This window comes from Empidonax traillii, unplaced genomic scaffold, assembly GCF_003031625.1.
Source record: "Empidonax traillii isolate 1590-97213 ecotype Southwest subspecies unplaced genomic scaffold, ASM303162v1 scaffold1573:size99210, whole genome shotgun sequence".
NCBI lineage: Eukaryota > Metazoa > Chordata > Aves > Passeriformes > Tyrannidae > Empidonax > Empidonax traillii.
Window position 1 is genome coordinate 34,557 of NW_020956766.1, and position 22,529 is coordinate 57,085.

The window sequence follows — 22,529 nt, forward strand, 5'->3', positions numbered from 1 at the left end:
TATTGAGGTTGAGACCACAGAATGTGGTTGTTTTGCTCATCCAGACAGGCTTAATTGCTCTTGGTAAACTAAAGGCTGTAATCATTTTTGTAAAACGAGGAAATTGCAGGGCAAAAGCTCACTCACTTCCATGGGGTTGCGAGGAGATGTGTTTTAAAGGTGGGAGCAGCTGGTGTTGTGCGTACTCTGACACGTGCTCATGTTTTAACTAAAGGCAATGTACTGATACCAGAGGAAAATGGGTACGAGTGTTTCAGTATGAGGCACTCTCTCCTGGAGTTTGCAAAAGCTATCAAAATATATAATTTCCTTATTTGCTACTGAAATGGACACCATTTCAGAAATACACGTTTTTAACTAGCTTAAGTTGAGTTTTCCAATTATAATGTAAGACCATGTTAATTATTTGACTGACTTCAGTACTTCTTGCTTCCTTTATTTGTTTTTAGTGTTTTGGTTTTTTGTGTTTGTTTGGTTTTTTTTTTTTCTTTGTGTTTTTTTTTTTCCACAATAAAATCAGGGGAAATCTCTTATGCTTCAGTTCATATTTAGTTTCATTTAGCGTTTTCTTTTTTCATCTATATCTACAGATGCATGTGTCCATACAGCATGTTGCCCTTTAAAATAAATTGCAAAATTCCATCTGGACTATTGTTTGGGCACTGATTGCTGGCTGAAAGAAATTCAATTAATTACCTTTCAAAAAATCTTTGAATGCTCCACCTCTTCCACTTTTTGCATGGTATGATTTTTAATTAATAGGAATTTGTTCTACAGTGGGTTTGTGGGATTTCTGAAGATAGGCAAATTTTTTATTGATGTGTATTAATTGTTACAGTATGGCCAGCAGTGCAAGGAACTGAACTCGAAGATTTATGTAGCCATTTCACTCTGCTTTCATGATGCTTGGGGCTCATTTGAGAAAGATGAATTCGAAGTGAAATAAACACGCTCAGGGGAGTGTAAACTTTTTTAGTTGGAATATACTCAAAGCATTCAGCAACTTCAGTTGAGGGCAAAGCCTGATACGGTGTTTTTTTTAGTAGAACTTGGTTTACTTGGGAAAAGTTGGGGAAAAAAGGCTTTTATGTAGTTTCATGTAGTAATTTAGGAAAGTAGCATTTAGGATGGGCCGCTGTGCTTTGTCATTAGGAGAGACTGCTAGGTACAATTTTTGTTGATCTTCAAAATATATTCTAGTCAAATTAAAAGTCAGCAAGCTTCATGAAATTACTGAGTAAGCCTGAATGTAGCCATGTTTATTGATATCAGCCTTTCAACAAAAATCTTAGCTTTAAAGTATCAAACCAAATTGCAATATATTCTTTCAAAAGGATATCTGTTATTTACTAGAAAACGTGCAGTCATATCCAGGAAAGTTCTTTTTTGCTGTGTGGTTTGATTTTTAATTTGACTATTTCGGCGACAATGCCTACATATCAAAAATATCCTTTGGGAATAGAAGAGTAGAACAAATACAAAGAGCAGAGGGATCAAGTGGCTTTATGGCATCAAAAAATTTACATCACAGTGCACAGGCTGCTCATGTTCATGACTCTTTGCTGGGACTGTTTGTGGAACAGCAGAGAACTGAATTGTACTTTTAATGCCAGATAATCTTGGAGTCTTCTGGATTTACTTCTTGAGTTATTTAAAGTTATTTTTTTGTTGTTGTTTTCCCTTTTTCCTGATATTACAACCATTATAGTGCTTAATTATAAGTAGAAAATGATGTTGGTAGGTAGGCTAGAATCAAAAATCTAAATTTTTTTTTTTAATATATTTCTGATTTTTTTTATTTCCAGAAGGGATCTGTATGCTATGTATTAAGTCGGTCCATGAAGACCCTGATGGTTTAGTAAACCTCTAAGCACACCGCATGATTTTCTAACTTCTTCTGGCCTCACTTGCCACTGGGGAGGTTTTAGCTGGTCCTGGGACTGGCTGCAAATGGAGCCAGTTTCTGCAACCCAGTGTTGCTTTTACCTTCACCTGCAAATGTATCTGCTTCTGCATCTTCTACTTGGTGGGTGATTTTCCTGTGATGCATCATCAAGTTTTGCCCTGGGAGGATGTTGGCAATCCTGTGGTGCTCCCTTGGCAGGAAGACTTTCTTCCCTTCTGACCAGACTTTCCTCCTCCTGCTATCACTTGTCCCTACCCAACAGCCACTTGCCTTCCCAGATACTGTTATATTTCACTGATGGTGGTGTAAGCATGTGTGTTTGTGTTCACATACATGTCTCTACTCTCTGTAAGATTCTTGCTCCTGTGCTGTGTGAAAGGATAAACCTTCTGGGCTCCTTCCTTTGTACTGTTCTCAGCTTTGTATGGAAAATTTTCTTCTTTTTCACCTTTTTTAAAAATACCTCTTTGTATCACACCTACACCATGCTATCTGTCCGCATGGTATTCTTCTAAAATATCAAAAGTCCATGGAAAGGATAATATTAAAAATTAATGCAAGTGAGTAAAATAGATAAATGAGAGATGATAGCTTTCCCTCCTTTATTTCCTTCTTATAGATATGCATGATGAAATGACTGTCTTGAGTTGTTAGATACGTAGCCAAGACAGGTAACTTGTATAGTGTCTACCACAGTTGGAGCTTCATCATCAAGTAATAGGAGTGAAGAAGAGAGAGCACTCAGCCACCTCACTAGTTCAGTTATTTTAGCTTTGCAAGTCTGCAGGAATTGAAAAACTGTTTGCATCAGATGAAGAAGTACATCAGCAGAACTGCTGTGCAGAACTGCCCTCCCTGTTGTTCTCTTCTGTGCCAGCTGTAAGCTCTGGGCATGGGAATATTCTGACAGCTTCGATTTCCCCTCTGAGGTCTGTTGGGTTGACTTAATTTTCATCAGTGATAGATCATGTTCTGTGATGTGAGGACAATGCACAGGTCATTTTGAGTATTTGCCTTACTGCCTTACTTAGGGCCCTTTCATGCTGCTCTGATTTTTTTTTTTTTAAGAGCTTATCACAGAATTTTAACACTGTTCTCTGTGGTAGGAAACCTGTCTTTGACTATGCTACATGAGATGAGCCAAAATATGATTACAGAATACTTAAAATACAGCTGGTACCACTGCTGCTATTATAGCTAGATATAATGAAGATGGTATGGAGCCCTATTTTTTTTTTTTTTTTAATTGTAGTTCTCTTGTTATATTGATCCATTTTATTCTGTGTGCTACGGCTACACAAAATCTGCAGCAGTGGGCTTGCAGATGAGGAGAAGAACTAGAGAGGATGTTCCCTGGCATCTGAGGAGGACTCTGCCCTGGAAAAACCTCCAGCCTTTAGAGGGACCTTTCTCATAGCCAGCTTCCTCTACCCCAAGGGACTTTTGAAGGGAAACTCCACATTTCTTATCAGATGTCATAACTCAAGCCTTGATAATAGGATTGTCTTATTTTCAGCTAGTCCCACATCTGGGTTTGTGTTTCGATGAGATCATTGTCTCGGTTTTCTCAAAGAAGTTGGCTATAGTCTTTTGTGAGAGGCTAAGACAAGTCATAGGTGAAGGAAGAGGTCTGTCTCATCTTTTGTTATCTGACTGATTAGAGGGCTCAGCTTTCTTTTTGTAGGTAGATAGGTGTTTTGCTCTCCATTTTATCTTCTGCCCAGGATTAATTTCATTCCTTTGTTCTCTGCCTAGGATTGAAGGGTAGATTCCATGGGCAAGTAATTTTATTTCTTTTTTTCTCACTCTTGGCAACAACTCTAGAAGTAACTCTGTACTGAAAGCTTGGCATGCCATACAATGCCTGTGCTTCAGGCTTTCATGAAGTGAATTTGCTTCCTGTGAAGGTGCAAATGTGACTTTGATGTTCATAGTGATTCTGATCCCATTGGGCTTGGTGGGGGGACCTCTGTCGGAGGGAGGAAGAAGGACTTCTGCAAAGTCTGCTTCCACACCGTAGGCACTGGCCTTTCTTGGGAAGAACAATGGGCATTAAAAACATGGTAGGGAAAGGAGAAAGCAAGTCTTTCATCTTGGAGGACAGAGCCACTGCTGGCAACCTGAATATTTTGGAGAAATTTTAGAGGCATTTTTTTTTGTCCTTCAAACAGAAGGAGAAAGTCCAAGCAGAAAGATGACTAACACTTGCTTGAGTACCCACATGTGCAGTGTAATGAGGAATCTGTTTTTCCCTGCTGAGCATCTGGTTCCTCCTGCTTGCTTGAACAGCATCCAGTGGGATGTAGCAGCCTATGAAGCCCAGGCTACATATGTGCTGATTCCTCTGGGTATGCACACAATGAGATTTATTTCTCTTTAGAGAAAAATGACCAGCTGCCCCAATCAATGTAGAATACTGAATTTGTTTGTGTATAATGAAGTGAAACAGCTAGCAACAACATCCAGGGACAGACTCTTTCAGCCAGTGAAGTAAAATGGATGCTATTCTTTGGAGAATAATTGCAACTGCTCTGGGCAAGCTCTAGTTTTTTTGCATGCCAGACAGACGTAGCAGAAGAATGGAGATCTATTGATACATCAGAAAAATTGGGGGAAGTATTAGGTAGGATGTGATGAACTGCTCCTGCTGTTGAGCTGTTTGACTGTGCCTTTGTTTTCAGTCTGATGCTCCTGTTTCAGGTAGCAGCTGAAGCAACAACTGCCTCAACTGCCCTGCAGCATCAGCTGGCACAGGAGTGGTGAGAAATGCAGCACTATGCAAATGGTTGGTTCAAACAGCCAGTTCTGCTGTCTCAGTGATGTGTTACAGGACCAGATTTCTCAATACATGACAATGAAAACTGAGCTTAGAATCATCATTAAAGATGCCATCAGCATTCCCAGGTGGCTGTGAACTGATTGTTTCTGTTGGAGTGATTTTATGTTATAAAATACAAAACCATACTGAGATGCTGCCTCATTGTTATTGCAGGCATTAAAAAAATCCCTTTTATTAATAATTCTTATAAAAAACTGTGACGTGTCATCTAATGTTTTTATTTTTCTACAGGCCTCCTAATTGGGGCTAGTGTCTTGAAGCACTGCAGCAAACAAGAGCCATCTCACTTCTTAGTGTATGCAAGAGCTTAGGGTTGCAATCTTAGTATTCTTAATATACAATCTTATAGTTCTTGGTGTATGCAAGAGCTGGGCAGGATGATGAGTTTTTATAGTCATATAGGTATAACTCTTTAAGAGTCAGCGAAGACAAGTGCAGTCACCCAGCAACCCATGAGTCAGTAAGAAATGTTATTGGTGAGCTGAGGTTGTACAAATGTTGGGAAAGTGTGCTTCTGGTTCTGCCTCTTGATAAATTTTGAGTGGGGAAGCACATGTATTGAAGCAATACTTGACATAAAAAAAACGGTGAAGAAATATTGCTCTGCATGTGATAGCTAGAAGAAGAGCAAATTGCTGGAGCAAAATTATCTCTCTGATGATTCAGCACTTGGTGAATAATTCTGAGTTCTCATTCATATTCCTTGGAGAACTCTGTAGATTGAAGTGTGCAGAAGGCCCAGTGCTTCTGTACCTTAAAGTACATCTCTTGATATTTTTTGTCTCAGATCAGATTAATTTTTGAAGTTGGAAACTTTCCAAGGTGAGACTCTCCATTTTACTTCTAATTCAGGTGACTAGTCCTGGCAACTGACAGAATTTTCATTTTTGGTATGAGTTAAACACAACTCTGCTCCTATTTAATGTCAAAAGTTCATGCCTCAAGAGCGCTGTCAGGTTTAGACAGAGAAATTGGATTTTCAGCACATCAGTTTAGCAGACATTTTGTTTAACTAACTTTCTCATAATATGCATGTTTTCTGTGGGCTGCATTATCCAAGGAAAAATCAGTGTTTGTTTAGAAAACCCTGAAGTATGTTTAAAGGATGATTTTGCTTCCCATTACAGAGATGTGCTGCTGTGAAAATCTCATTGTTTAAAGTCCCATGGATCACTGCACAGAGATGAGAAGGAACTTATGTGCTTGACTGAAAAATTGCTTTTCTGGTATGGTGATACTCAGATATGTAGCCCAGACAGGCTTATGAACAGATCACATAGAATGAAAATCTTGTTATCCAATGTCTTCCTTGATTAGATAGAATCAAACTTTGTGATAAAGGATTTCAGTTAACAAAAAATGCTGGTTTACCTTCGTGCATTTCATGCTATCTAACCTGAGCAGAAGTTCAAGAACAGCAACACTGTGGTCTTGTACTGGTAAAAATCTGCACGTGGTATCTGAAAGTAATGAATCTGTTGATTTTGCTCAAGAAAACTTTGGGTACAAGCATATTTTCCTGTTGTTTTTTTTTTTTCCTTTTTTCTTTAGTCCTAGTTGTACATACCTAACTGTCTCTTGTTAAGTATAGTTGTGTTCAAAATCTTTTTTTTCTGATTTGTCTTCAAAAGTTTGAGATATACCCATTGAGGGAACTGTAAAGCTACAAGAAAGTTATTGACTGATTTGATTTTATATTGTAGATTTCTTCCCTAAAGGCCCAGTGAAGTCCCTAGACTTAAGTTTTTTAGTGGATTTCTGGCTTAATGTAGACTGTCACAGATGTTTACACCAAATATTCCCCAAGTAACACTTCTAATTCCTTTTGCAAAGGACTGCACAAAACCTTCTTTTGAGGGTCAGCTTTTGTTTGCCTTTAAAAGCAGGATTACAAGTGTAGAGCTTGCTTTAGATATTTTCATCATCTAAGACAGTACAGCTTCTTGTGACTTCAGAATTGGAGGAGGAATCATGTTAGAAGACATAAAGTTGTAAAAGCCATGCTCTGTGCAGGCTGTGATCACTAGAATGAGGTTGAGCTTTGCAGGCAGTCTCCTTACTCTTGGCCAAATTCAAACTGTAAACTGTTTAAATCTGCTGATTTTCTGTAGGAGGGATTAGATATTCATATGAATAGAGGGTTCAGCCCATCATGCTTTCTCATATGCATACAATCTGAGTTGTGGGCTTCTAGGATGTTGCTCTTGAATTAGAAATTCAAATTTGGGTAAATTGTTCTGATTTGTGCTTAGTTTTAAAGAAATGAAGTTTTAAAGAAATGAAAGTGCTTTCTGCTTAAGCACTATATTGTGGTATGGAGATAGGAAGCAAAACAACAAGTTCTATAGTAATTTTTTAGGTGACAGTAGTGTAAAGGAGAATATTTACTGTTAAAGGACTCTTGTCTTTCATGATCTTCAGGCAGGGATCAGAGATGGCAGCTTAATTTCTCTATGAAAAATAAGAATTTTCGGTACAGGATTTATTTGTTTTACACTGGTGCCATATGTGTGGTATGTTCTATTGTGTAGATATGGAAACTGCATTCTGACTACATTTTTTGTTACTCTATTGCGTATATTTTATTATACAGGAACTCCTTCTGTTTAAGCAGTGTGTATATTTGTGTATCTTGAATGTGTAGAACAGCATGACTTGCCTTTTGCCTGTTTGCATTCTTTGAATTTTTTCTTTGGAAGCAAAACATAAATACATAATAGCCTGGTATGNTCCTTATAATGGTTTGCTAAGATTGTGAGGACAAGCTGTCAAATTCTTGATTAGCTGTTCTGTCAGAGAAGAATAGCAATGAGTCAAAACTATGGACGTCTTCCAAGGCAAGAATTTAGTGTTATTCCAAGGAGCTCTTTCTAAAGCCATTTACCCTTGTAGTAATACCTAAAGCAGCTTTTAAGCAGACAGAATACCCCTCTTAAAATGAAATATGATGCTCCAGGGTGCTTGTAAAAGAAAATACTCTTTCTGGTTCAAGTCACATGTAACAGATCATGGCTGTTAAAGCTCTTTGTCGGTAGAATGAATCAGTATTGACTGCCTGGTTTCTCTTGCGGGTCATTAGCTTGTCAGTTAATTGGAAAGCCTGTGAGGGGCTTCTCTGTGGTGGTGTTTTGTGGTAGAAGAAAACAACCTGGGAATAAATGTAGTTAAAAGCTGTTTGTAGTTCGTAACCATGGTGGGTTCTTACATGGTTTTGATTGCTGTGTGTGCATTGTATGTTGGGCTAATCTCTAAAAGGGATAAGGGATTTCTATGCTATTGCTCTGAAGGCTAACAAGGGTTTGAAAAAGGATTCTGCTGTGAAATTCATACCATAAATAACACAAATACACTTGCAAGAGTCTGTGTGAATGCTGCAACTGTAACAAAAGGATTCTTTAGATTCAAGTTTGTGGTTAATACAGCTATCAGTAGTTTTAGTCAAATAAATTACTTACTAGTGATACCCTTTATTGATATAGGTCAGTTTAATTTAAAAAAATCCCTTAAAATTATAGCTCTGCAAAATTCTCTTTAAATTATAATTCTTCTGTTATTGAAGTGGCAGCATTTGATTCCTTATTTACCTTTCAGGGAGTTGATAGAGACTCATAAAAAAGAAATCTGTGTATAAAGAGGGTGTTTTTTCCCACTCAGCACCTGGTCCTGAAAGTCTGTGTGGGGGTGTGCATCTTTGTTAGCAATGCAGACTTACTTTGTAACACTGTTTTGTATGTATTGTTTCAAAGGAAGTTAAAAATTGATCTCTCTTCCCATTAGCAATGTGAGTTCTGCAGAGCAGTGAAACGTTGTATGAAGCTGGGGGGGCTTTCTTTGAGAAAAGTAAACAGATAAGGGGAAGAGCACATGGAAGAGATTTGTTAAATAGACTTGCCATCTATATACTGTTGTTCTTCTGGCTATAACTGCACTTTACATTTTATTATGGCCTGGGTCTTTAAAGTTGAATTTTATAAGGCATTTTCAGCACAATTGGGTCAGTCACCCATTATTCATTCAATTGCACACTGCAGCCTTGATGCTCCCCCTTGACATCTGTACACAAAGCTCAGCTTTTTTTTTACATAACCTGACCAGCTCAGATACCAACTGTGTGAGATGCTAAAAGTCACTTGGAGCTCCAAAGCATGAGAAAGGAAGTGGCTAAATAGTTCATTCCCTCTGGCGTGCCCAGAGGCAAGCAGGAAGCTGATAATGGCATCATTACACATGTAATACTTTCTGTTTTGCGCATATATTGCTGTAGAAAAGGGAGAAATTTGAGACTGCTGTGTGGGAAATGTCATTAAACCACTTTTACACAGCTAGCCAGCTTCATTTCTATTTGTTACCTTACACAGACATTGACTTACACTATCATGAGCCATGTCTGAAAGGGCTGCCTCCTCTGGAGCTGGAGGGACCCCCGCCTGCTGGGGTGGTAATGAGGTGACTGGCCTTGCTGGGCTGCAGATCGAAAAGGTGTGTGCTCCATGAAGCAGAATATTAGGGAAAGTATTGCAAATAGCTGTCTCATTAATGTGATTAAATGATATGCTGGATTCTGCCTCTGAGGCTGTTTCACTCCTGTGTGCAGCTGGGCAAGTTGGTCCAGCCAGCCTTTCTGTGGGTGATCAGCAACTGAGTGTGAGTCCAACTTCAGGTGCTTTTGGATTCAGACTCGTATAAATGCTGACTCTTGAAATCGGGCTCAGTAAATGCTGTGTTTGGAAAATACGGAGGAACATGTTCTCAAAAGAAAAATGAAATGTATAGAGGAGGTAGGCAGCATGAACCACTTACTGTCAAAACAGGCACTCAGTCTTAATGTACTTTCTGAATAACAGTGAGTTGCATTTCTTCCACCTGTAAAATGAATACAACACTGCCTTATCATGCAAGAGTATTATCACTGAAATAAACCCAGTGGTGTTTCTGAAGTGTTTGGATGTTTCAGCGTCGAGGACTAAAGAAAAACTCAGGAATAAATTAATAGTTCTTCTTCGGGAAGAATAGTAACAGTAGGTCATGAAAGAAGTACATTTTTTATGTCACAGGTAAAAGGAAAAATTGAAATGATGCTGATGGGGAGTTCTGACTGTCGTGTACACAGAATTGAGGCGTCTGACAGAAAATAGTGTGTGATGAAGTGATTGAACACTGTATAAAACTGGATGCCTCCTAAGTAGGAGGGAGGGAAGTATTAAGCTGCAAAAATAATCTCTATCCTAACTCTTGATGTTTGATTTGACTTGGATTTTCTGAACTTTATGTTAAAAATGTAAATTATGAATTTATTTACAGGAATCAAAGGCACAAATTTGCACTAGATTTGGTAATATAAAAGTAGTAAACCTACTTATTTATAAATGTGGAAGAAAAGCTTGACTTTGTTCATATAAGTGTGAGTGTGATGCTTGGATTTCAGCCCACTGTTGAATCAATTTGGTAAATATTTGGTAGATTTTAAGGATCTAAAGAAACTGAGCAGTGGTATTTCACATATAATTACCTTGAGAACAGGTGACTGTAGTTGAACTTTTCCTGGTAGGGTTGAAAACTGGATTTTAAGAGGATAGTCAACTGCAAACTGTTAGTGACAGAAATGCCTTTGGGTTAGGTGTTTGGATGACAGTCTAGCAAAGCACCTGTCCTGGACACTGCCAGGGACTTCTAAGACACGATTACACGAATAATCATAATTGTGTCTCAGATGGTAAGTAAAATCCATATACTCATAAATAACTGTAAAGGTGGTGTTGGTTAGTCACTAGCAACACTGAAACTAGATGTAGTTTTTTTCTTGGTGTTGGCTCTGTTGTGTTAGTATGAGTCATCTTAAAGCCTTATTTCTGCATTAAAATATGTCTTGTATAGCAGCCTGTGTTGAGCAGAAGTCAACTTTATTTTATTCTAATCCCTTCTAGCCTTCAGGAAAAAGAACGATTGTTCAGCATGTCCATTAAAGAAACTACTGCCAAAGTAAGTACATGTTTTCAGTTCTTCAGGATATTTACAGAAGCAGATCATCTTAATAAATTGCCCATGTTTTAAAAAGGTTGTTTTGCAGTGTTCCTTCTAAATAGACTTTGCACATGAGTATTTTCAAACATACACTGAAAAGCCCTCCCCAGCTTTATATTTGAACGGGCCACAGAGATTATAATACTTAAGGAAGCAGATGGAGTAATTTCTTTTTTCTCAGCTTTTTTTTAACTAGTGATCAGTCCTTTTTGCTCAGGTCTCAGTTCAGGAACAGACTCCTTAGCTTCATGAAATAAAATGAACTCTGGTCATAGCTGAATGTTTTCATTTTATTAATAGTGAACCTCTTACTTTCTTACCTAACTGATTTATTTGTGTGAAGGGAAAAGCATAAACTAAGTACCTCATTTCCCTGCCCTTTCACTAATAATCTAGCTAGCAATCTCATTCTCACATTCCTTTAAAAATACAAAGAAAAGTGCTATGGCATAATTATCTTAACTTTTATTTCTAACTGGAAATGTTAGTACTTTTCTTTTAACTTTCTTATTTCTCTTGGCCTCCTTTTAAGAAGGAGAATACTAAAGTTTTCTTCTTCTTTCAGAGTAGCTCAGTGAGCCACAGAGCATCTTTGCTCCATGAATGTTCTAGAAAAAAAAAGGATCACTTACTCTAGCTAATTCATCTAAGTAAGTTCATCTGTATGAAATGGAGAGGAAAATATTTCTCAGTTTTGAGCATAATCAATTTATGCTCTGAAATAAACTTGTTTTTTGTGTTCTTTCTCTAGTAGCACTCACCTAAATTCCTCCTGTATTTTTTATATTACTATGAATAAAGTATCAAGGAAATTACTGTAACTGACCTATGGCTCACCTACTAAAATGAATGAGTCATTCAGTACCTCAAGGTGATATATTCTTTCAAGCTATTTGCAAACTAAAACAGAAGTTACAGAATTTGCCTCCTCCCCAGAAAATGTGCCTCTTGAGGTTTTATTTTACAACCATAGTATCTGGAGACTTTTTCAATAAGAGCTGAAACACTGGGTAACAATAGAGAAGTCTGCAAGGTAGGAATTTCACAGCTTGCTTATTTTTTTAAATTTTCAATAGATAAAATATTATTTTAATTTCATTCTATTTCTGTCTGATGGTTTTTATTTATTAGAGAAGATAAATAGGAAACATGTAATGAGACTCCTCCAAATAATTTACTAAGTAGTTTATTCAGATCATCTCATCCTTTTATTTTCATCTCAAAATAAATAGAGCTGGTCTTTTGAACCTTTTTATTGTATGGAGAAAACACTCATTTGTCAAAGGTCTTTTCTTTCCCTCTGTGCCACTGGCATTTCTATGGCCTTTTCTGCCTCATCTGTGTTGTTTTCAGCCATAGCTGTAAAAGCTAAGTTTTGCCTGCTAATGAAAGGAACAATGTCTCTTATTCACCACCTTCCTTCAGAAATTATCTACTTTCATTAATGGCAAGATTATGCTGTGTGGGAAGCCAGGTGGACTATTCCTTCCTTCAGGCAGTGTTGAGGGAATTTCTTTATTTTTTCCAAGGTGCTGTTGTAAAGAAATGTGAAGGTTACTCAAAATTCTTTTTTCTTGAGATGATTGGAGGAAGAGTAAATTCCAGTGCTTTAGTTGCTGTCCTTGTCCCTGTTTTTGCTGCTCTAGATTAACATCATATGCTGGAAAGATGGAAGAGGATGACAGTGGGATACAGTATATACTTGGCTGTAAAAAAACTTCCCTGAAACTGAAAGGGATTTTTTTCAGACTTGAAGTTTATTGGTCTGTAGAACACAGCAGAGCTGGTCACTGAGAACAGGGAAAGGTCATCGCTGTGGCCCCAGGCACCTGCAGTGAGACTGGGTAGAGGAGGATGGCGTATTCTCTGGGAGCAAAGGACATTGGCATTGTGAATGTTCACCATCTTTGTTAGCGAAGAAATAACCTTTCCTTAGTGGCTGAATAAGCTACTGTAATGAATAACAGTATCTGTTATTAAGATAAAATAATTAGAAAAAATGAAAAGAAATGGAGCTTGTAGAGTAGATCTGATGCAACACAGGAGCAGGGCTATTAGTTTAGGGGATATTACTTTGCCTTTCCCAATTGCTCATTTAGTTTTGTTGAACTATGCCATATGATAGGCCTGAAGATTAATGTTGTTCATTTATCTGCGGAATACATGCGACATTGCTACAGGCAGAGACTCGGCAACATGTTCATGTTCCAGAAGAATCGTCTCTGAGTTGGAGGAGCTGCCTTTCAGCCTCTGGTCCCTGCATTTGGTCCATTAATAAAGAGCACCAGCAAGCTTTGTTCTGATAGTAGTGCTTACAAACTGGACAGTGTTCACTAGAAACTGATTAAACCTCCCAGCTTATTTTGCATAATTGCCAAACAGCTGTCTAGTCATAATGACTTTAAGTTACTACCAGCATGGGATATATTCATGCAGTTTTCCTGGAGCTGAAAGATTCCCCATCTAATTGCAATTCACTGAGCCATTCAGTGCCCCTAAAGAGAGAGCACTGCTTAGAAAGAAGTCATTAAAAACTTTCAGATTTATTTTGGAGATGGGAGACAGAAATGGCCTTTGGGTTCTTTGGGCACATTTATTCACCTCTGATAGGTTTGGGGTTTTAAAAATACTTTAACTGAATTAGTTGGTGAGTCACTTAGAAGGGGGTACTGAAACAAAGTGAGATATCTGGGAATTGAAAAATTGTAGTAGGTGCAGAAGTGATGAGATATGTCTTTTTAAATTAATAGGATGAGTCTGAAGTCTTTAGATAGTAACAGTTACTGCTTGGAGGATAGTTCTATTGACTCAAGAAAAAATATGACCCATTTATGATTAAGAGGTAATCTCAGCTAAATTAAGAGGGTATTATTAATTTAAAAGGATTTACAGTTAGTGTCAGATCTGAAATACTTTAATTGTAAAAACAGATAATCCATTAGAACTATAACACTTTTGATCTTAAAAGGTAAGGTGAGGTGAGAGATGTGCTTCTATTAATAAGCATGGCACTTGTTTTTGAGGAGGAAAAAAAAGTGAAGGAAGGCAGGGAAACTTCTCTCTGGAGATTTCATTTCACATCACATCTTTTCAGAACTGGCCTGTGCCTATCTTGACTATTGCTTTACCCTTGATTCCAATGTTTTCTTAAGTGTCAGCTACAATTTGGACCAAGTATTTGACATCTGCCTTCAGAACAAGTGTTTTGCCTTAATTCAGTGAAAGATTTTTCTGTTTGTTTATTTTGCTTTCCTTCCCAAATGATGCAATATGGAGTAAACCCCAATAGTTTTGAATATGTGAGAGTTATATGAATTGCATGTGTTGCATACAGTCTTTCTGAGGTGGCAATGTACACTGAAAAGTAAAGTACAGAAACAGCTGAACTTCCGTTATATGTTTTTTCCTCTCCTGTCTCTCTCCATGTTTTTAATACCAGTTCTGATTGATTACTGAGAGGCCTCCAGTTAAAAAGATGAAAGAAAAAAAAAAAGAGAGAGGACAAGTCAGAAACCTGAATCCCAGTCATCTGTGTCTCCTGACTGTGAAACAAAATACAGTATCAAGCTGGTATAGCCTTATTTATTACCTGTGCAGAAATAAGGCTGCCTTTTTTTCCCAGTTAAGATGTGGAGCAGGGTATATTTTGTGTAAAAATTGCTGCACATTATGTTATGGCACTTTAATCTCTAAATGTTGGTTTATTTATGCTCCACTCCAAGCATCACTGTTCATACTTAAATTGTACAGAATTTGTAAAATGGCCTTTCTTCTGTGTGCAGCCCTCAGTGTCTAGTAGTGAAATGTGTCCTCTCTCATGCAGGAGCTAATGCTAATACTTTTCTCTATTTTTATAATAGAATGTGTAGCAAAGCCTGGAAATTTTGATTCATCCTGGGTATTTCTGTAAAGACATCACTTTTTATTAAGCTTTTTTAGCTTGCTGCAGGATGTTATGTCGTGTCTGTAAACCAAGAACATTTGAAGCCCCATTTGAGCTGCCTTATAGTTTTACATGAATGAATTCTGTATCATGGCTGTCTGCCTCAATTTAGGTTTGCACGAGTCAGAAACTCTGCAGTACTTTGAGGAGGAAAGTGAGTGATATTGAGACTCAGCTACCAGCTCTACTTGAAGCCAAAATGCTGGCTGTTTCAGGTAAGTTTTAAGTGATGAGAAGGAGTAACATCGATAAGGGTTGTATCAGAGCAGTTACTGACCTCATCATAACAGACTTTTCCTAAAAATTGTTGATATGCTTATGTACATGCCTTGAAATCATGGGAAGTCCAGCAGAATGGGGCTGTGTCATGTCTTGTGTACGGTATTTCAGACCCCTCTCCTGTGGTAGTTTGGAACTACTGGCAGAGAGGATGCTGTGTCGTAGGCAGTAAACATTCAATAGACATGGTATTTTTCCGTAGGTGAAATTGGTATATAATTATATCAGTAGCTGTTCCTGGACTCTACAAGTTACATGCTTACAGCTCTCTGGCTAAGTTATAAATGTATAACTAAGGTATCAAAATTACAAATGTGGCTTTAAATGACACTTTAAAATGGATTACAATAATTGGCAGCTTCTGCTGTTCAGATCATTAAACAACTAATGCTGGCAGCAAAGGAGCAATTTTGTCCTTGGAGCATTCATGCATGTTATTTACAACCAATGAAACACTGAAATGTGGTTACAGAGTCTGATACATAACAGCTTTACATGTCCCTTACTTGGCATTGCTGCACTGTTGACGAACGAAAGAAGATTAAGCACAGTTCTTTCTCTCGAATTGGAAGAGGTGGGTTTTCTAATTCAGCAAATGGTTTGCAAATGTTTAAGTAGGTGTCTCTCTGCTAGATAGTTGTCTCAGAGAGGAAGCTGAGTAGAAGGGGATGTGAATTGGAGTACTACAAGGAGTTTTCCACTGTTACACCAAGTAAAGAAAGGCAAAAGGGTTTTTGATACATGTCGAGGTGAGATGATGTAGCTCTCCACAGATGATTTATCTTCTCAATTATATGCGAGAATCTGTATTGCACACATGAAGTATTTTAAAATAAAACTTTGTGCAGTGTCTCATGGTTTGTTTGCCAGAAGTGGATGACATCAAGCTTTAGCAAAATCTGAAAGGAAATCAAGGCCCAGATCTTGTACTGCTGCTGAGCATGCTCAATTTTCTTACTTCTCATAATACCTTTTTGAAATGAAAATCCTCTTTATTTCTCTCTCAACTTGTAAGAGGTAAGCTGAGCAGTCGTCCTTCTCTACCCACAGGCTGCCTGAATGTAGGTAATTTTCTCACTCTCAGAAATGGGGTCAAAGTTTTCCACAGCCATTCTATGGCTTTCTTGAGAACAAAATGTGCAACTGCTTCATGCTGCCAGTAGGAAGCATTTGGCCAGGAAAGCTGTATCTCAGTCTGACACTTGGAGAGAGTGAATGACAGCTTGAGGATGGTTTCCAAAACGTTCATAACAGTACTTTATTTTAGCTCTTGAAAAAGGTTGCCTGTTTCAGGAATGAATCCCAAAGGCAATTTAATGCTGCTGTTTCTATAAACTGTTTTCACAATACTTTGACTGTGACCGCCCTTCTTTGCTTTTTAAGTATCTGTGCAAGTTCTTTGTACTGATAAGAAGCACTACTTCGTTTTTTATTCTTGCTCTGAAAAATTCTTCCTTTAGGGGATTTTAATGACTGTGAATGGTACAATCCTAACTTGTTACTAAGGCAGAATTCTGGGTGACACCACGTTTAAAATCAAGGACAAAAGATAATGTGGTGATAGTGGACACTGTAATTTCTTCGCCTCCGTTTAAGGTACAGATACTTTTAGTTAATATGGTGGCATTAGTTTGTGTTAAATGCAGATTTGTATGCAGAAGATGCAGGAGAGATATAAGAATAAAAATAAAATTATTTCTCTGAAGACCTGATAGTAAAAAACTTCGGAAAAAAATAGAAATATTTCCATTTTAGAACATGAAATGAATAAAATCAGAAAATCCAGGAAGCAGAGTGAATTGCAGCTAGCAGAGAACAAGTGAGAAAGAAAAGATTTGGTAAATGCAGAAGAAGAAAGAGGAAGGAAGAGGTAGAAACAGATGGGTTTTTATGTTTGTTTTTTTTTTTTCTTAAGACAAAAACAGTGAGCAGTAGATAATATAAAGAAGGCTGAATCACTCAGTTTCTTTGTATTCCTCCGTTAGGTGTAAATGAATGACACTTCTTAAATAAGTCATAATTAAGAAGTAGATCTTAACCTTCTAATAACTGATTAAGATTTAAGCAAGATACTGTATGTACATATCCCCTGATCTGTCAGTCAGCTAACAATGTTAATGGGCAGCCTGGATATATTGAATCATTAAAAGATGGAAGAATGCTCATTTGGGTAATGTGCAATTATTTAAGGACAGCCCTGGAACAGCATGACATTCAGAAGGAATTGTAGTGTGGACATGTAAATATGCAGTAATAATAAAGTTTGATGGTCAAAGAGGTTTTCATTTAGCCTGGAAGCATCACGCAGGGATAAATAAATGTCTGTTACTTCTACTCTTTTTCCATAGTAGTTAGATAATTCATTCAAATAGTTTCCTCAAAACCAGTACTAATAGATATGGAGAACAACTGTTCTTCTCTAGATAGTTGTCAAATCAGTTTTTTTTTAATGTAGCATTTTTCCTGAGGAAGCAGTAAGAGTTAAGAGACTTTGGAATGGTGCCAAAGTAAAAGGGTAACTGTATCCCAGAAGTTAAATTAGATGAGTTTAAGAATATAGTTAAGTGATAATTAGTTTTCAGAGCTTACATGTGGTGACTTAATAATGTGATGGCTTGTAAAGCTTTGATATATACTTCAACCTTTAATGGCTGCCTTAGAAGCTTCAGACAACATTCATCTTCTACGTGGATGGTATTTTATAATCCAAATACATTGATTTCAAGTATCGATGTATTTGCAACAGAAAATATAAGAATACAGTTGGTCTCATTTTTAGAGGAAAATACCACAATAAGTGCATTGTAAGCATAACAATTCTATTAGTTCTGTCAATACAATACATTGGATTTTAAGGCTGTATGATAAATGACACTGTAAAGACAATACTATGTACATAAACATATCTCCTCATTATTTTGTTCTGGGAAGAAATATAGCATTAAATTTAGAACACAACTTATGAATATTTGGATTATTGAAGGCCATAAAGTAAATACAGTGGGTTTAATTAAATCCCAGTGAGATTTCATATGGGAAACAGAAAAGAAGCCCATACTTACACATTCAAGAGGTATTTCTATCAACAGTTAAAATTCCGTTCCTTTATAGCAGCAGCTCACTTCCGTTTGGCCTGTTGTGACAAATATTCCTGAGATGCTAGTCCAGAACTTTCCTCCCAAGATAATTAGTAGAACCTTACATTGTTCATGGTTTTTAAGTCAGTAGCTTTAGGTAATTATAGCTAACAGGTATTCCTGATTGCTTGAGATGTAACTGTTGACATACAAGTTTGTAAACACTCATTCATGTAATCTTATAGTTTGGTATCTAGTAGGTATTTGCTTGTGTGGGTTTTTTTAAGATTGTTTGTTTGTTTGTTTTGTTTTGTTTTCTTTAGTCACAACAGAATACCTTAATGGCAGTGCTTACAAACCTGCATATGATTGTTCTAACCATTGCTTCTTACAGTAGCTCTTAACTTGCTTATAAAAATTTTGTCATCAGTTATGGGAAGAACATGACAGTAAATGGTACTCCTTTCTTTTAGTGTCCTGTACTATTTAGCATGAAATTTTTGGAGGGAATAAATTTCAGATGAAGTAATTGGAAACTGTTAAGAAAATTCAAATAGAACGATGTGTAAGCAAATGTGAACATAACTGTAGAAATACTGTTAAAACTTATTTTCATACTTTGGGCAAGAGCAAATCATATATAAGAAATTATGTGTTTTGCATTTTTCCTTAGTGAGAAAATAATTTGGTAATAGAAAGGAGGATGCAAACTAAAATGAATTTTGGTCCTGTTACATCTCTTTCCTATATTTGAATAAAAGTGTTTGTTTGATATATTTCGTAATGTCTTCATAGGTTCTGTGAAATTTCTCCTCTTGAAAATGCATAGTAGAATGGGACTAGATAGCCAGAAAGTGGCTTAGCAGGGAGCTAAGCAGGCATGAATGAAATACTGAATTAGTTATGTATGAGATGCTTGTCATTAACTTTCCTCATGTTTTTGCAAATACAAGTTGGATGCAAACACAGAAGTTAGAGTGAGGTGACTTGTAGTTTAAATTTTTTTAATCTGAAAACTGTCTGTACCAGTGAGAGATCATGTGTCATCATCCTATAATTAGCATTACCTTGATTTCATTATATACTGGCAAGTAAGAGCTGCTTGGAAATGCTGTTGTGGGATGATTTCCAGCAGTAGAACAATAAGGGTTTTTCCCTTATGTTAACGTAGAAATGTAGTTTATACATAGCATGACATAAATACTAGACTGCACGTTTCACAAAGTTTCATGTTAGGACTGTTGCCTCTTAGGCTGCTCTTTGATGCTCATTTAGGGCAAATTGGGCATGGCTCAGAAAACGACTGTATCAAAAAGAGCCTCCTGCTTTCCAGCTTTGGCGCTAAGTGCTATTGTTGAGAATGAGTATGTTAGAGAGGGGACAGAGCCATCAAGCTGAAAGATGTCAGTGCAGGATGAAGGACATTTTCATCTGTGATTTATGTTAATGTGGATGTCTTGTTTGCATGTTTGTGCTGTAGTTGGTCGTTTCATGCAGAAATATGTATGGACATACGGTTCTTGGCATGATGTTGAGTTCATCCCCAGACATGCCACATACAGCTCTCAATTTGTCTTTCACTGGAAGTCAATGGTGCTCCTGGTTTGTTTTTTTTGTTGTTGTTTTTTTTTTTTTTTTTTTTAAATCTTCTTTGTTTCTGAGAACTGTTGTTTGGTATGTCTTGTTGGACGACATAGCTGGTTCCACATTTTCCAATTCCTACTTCCAGTTGCAGCCTGGGTTGATATCAGAGACATATGGAAATTAATTCTACTTCATGACTGCAATGTCTGACTCCAGCATACAATGGTGTGTACTGGTACATCTTTCCACTACAGTTGCTTTGTTCTCCATGAAGTAGAATTTGCCACTGTGTGTTGGTGCAAGCGATGTATTTTTTGGCACACCTGTTAACTCATTTGAAAAATAATGCTAGTGAGTCCCCCAAACCAACTCTTAAATGTTCACTCATACTTCCGACAGGTATGTGTTGTGGTTTATCCCCAACCAGCAATTAAGTACTACATGGACAATCTTTCAGCTCCCAGTGTGGGGGAGAATTGGAAAAAAAAAAAAAAGTAAAACTCAGGAGTTGAGATAAGAATAGTTTAATAATCAAAACAGCATTAATAATTAAAAAAGAAAAGGAGAGTGAGTGAGGCGTAAAACTCAAGAGGGGCATTGATGCACAATATCAATAAAGTGATGATCACCCCCTGCTGACAGATTTCCATCCTATCCCCAAACAGTGATTGCCCCCTCCCAGCCAGCTCCCTCATTTTGTACACTGGGCATGATGTTCTGTGTTATGGAGCATCTCTTTATCCAGTTTGGGTCAGCTGTCCTGGCTGTGCTCCCTCTCAGCTTCTGGTGCACCTGCTCACTAGCAGAGCATGGGAAACTGAAAAGTCCTTGATTTTAGGGTAAGCACTACTTAGCAACAGCTAAAAACGTCAGTATGTCATCAACATTATTCTCAGCCTGAGTCTAAAACACAGCACTTAACCAGCCACCAAGAAGAAACTTAACTGTATCCCGGCCAAAACCATGATACTGTCCTTTTAGTCTCATTTCCAAATGAGACTGCTGGATGTTAGCGGCTTTCAGTGAACTTCAAAGGTAATTTATTGTAGCTGAAGTTCCAGCATGATATGTGACCAGACAGCAGAAAATCTTTGCTTCTGTTGCAGAAGTCAGTCATGTAGCAACTTACTCTCTTTCTCTCCTGTTACCTAAGCAGTTATCCCTGGAGTGGAAGAGGAGGTCAGCTTACCTCTTTGGCAGTTCCTTTTCTGGGACTATGTACTCAAAGGAGACATGGTAGATAGGGAGAGGTGTGAAGGGAAGGTGCTGTTACCCCATGGGAGGATGTGGTCTGGAGGGGATGTGAGAAACCCCTGTGAAAGGGGACAGTGTCTCTCTTTCCACTGAGTGTCCAGGGAGGCAAGGTGACAAACATTTGAATCTGAGGGCATGCACTTTTGGGGTCTGCACCTAGGTGGCATGATTTCTCTCCCAGGCATTTCTCTGGTTTTCTTCCCTGGCCTGGTTGGTTAAAAGGGGGTTGATGATTTCATGCAGCTCTTAGGATTGTGGGGATGAGTTCTGGGCTGTTCTTCTATTCTCAAATAGTCCTTTCCTCTCCACTGGTAGTGGTAGTGACTGGGGGCAAAGGCAGAAGAGAGATGTAAAAGAACCAGATATTGAAAGGCGTAAGGTGAGTGGGAGCTGTGAGGGAGAGGGAAACAATTATTACGGAAGCCTGTGTGCACATGTCTGTGCTGTTGTGTGGCCCTTGCACATTGGAATCCTTCAGTTGGGCATCCTTCATCATGTTGAAAGAAAATCATACATGACTTGCAATAATCATTTGTTGGCTAATTTACATAGTAAATTGCTGGCACTAACATGCTTTTGGACTATATCCCCAGTTCAGGCACTTGAGAGCATCTGGTAGCCTGTCACCAATAGCTACTGCTCTTTGGCACAGGTTGGGTCTCAGTATTGCTGAATTGCCATCTTCCAAACTTCTGCCTTTTACTTCAGTGTATTTGTGCCTTTTTTTATTGATAATGTTCACTTGAGCCTTCGAGTTGTTATTGCTGATTTGAAATGTTATTACTTTGAGGTTTATTTGCCCTCTTTCCCCCCCTCCCCCTTTTTTTTTTTTTTTTTTATTTGGGTTGCTCTGTGGTGACTGATTCAGTCCAGGTGCAGGAGGCTCTCTATGGCTGAGAATTGCTTGAGAATTTACTCCTCCAAATGCCTGTCTGTGGGGTCTCTCGCCTGCCTCTAGATGACAATTACCTTTCAGGATCACATCAATCATTCACTTGCATTATGCTTCATAAAAGCGTTGGCACATGTTATTGCTTAAAAGCAATAATTGTAATTCAAATATGCTGGAATTCTGTAAAATGTTTCAGGAGATGGTAGACCATCCCTCATTTGCTGTTTATTTTTTCAGAGGTGCAAACACACTGGCAGTGCTTCCAGAATCTTACATTTCTGTCATGTGTTAGGCTTTTTTTCTTTTCTTTGTGAGTTGGTGAATGATATTTGTTTTCTTCAATTTCTTTTGTGGTGTTGGGATCACTTTGTATTCTCATTACTTAGAGGCTGAAGGATTTTCAGCCTTGAATTCCAGTGCTGTTGATAAATACTATGGCGGCAAATGCCCTAAGCTGAAATGTAAACTTTCTTATGAATTATTAAAGGTAGTAGTGTTATTTTATGAAAAATTAATTTATAGATAATGTTAAAGAATGACCAGTCTATTATTTCTTATATTCAAATCAGCATGCAATAGGTCTACTTTACTAATAATGCAAAAATTGCTCCTTTGTCTGTACTACAGTGAACATTTTCAGTAGGGATGGGACTTACCATTATTTATACTTGAAGCAGAGAGATAACTCTGAGTGCATGTAATTTCTGCCATAAATATGAGAAAAAGTGTGAATA

At 37.7% G+C, this 22,529-nt stretch overlaps 1 protein-coding gene across 1 annotated transcript in view; it reads left to right on the forward strand.

Moving 5' to 3' along the window:
- The window catches only part of LOC114070476 (disrupted in schizophrenia 1 protein-like), a gene marked incomplete at its 5' end in the record, with an annotated part of 51,210 nt that overhangs the window by 25,618 nt on the left and 3,063 nt on the right, over positions 1–22,529 (forward strand). The window contains 2 exons of the mRNA XM_027907914.1: positions 10,670–10,724; positions 14,822–14,924. Of these exons, the coding sequence (XP_027763715.1) occupies positions 10,670–10,724; positions 14,822–14,924 (158 nt within the window). The remainder of the gene's footprint in view (positions 1–10,669; positions 10,725–14,821; positions 14,925–22,529) is intronic.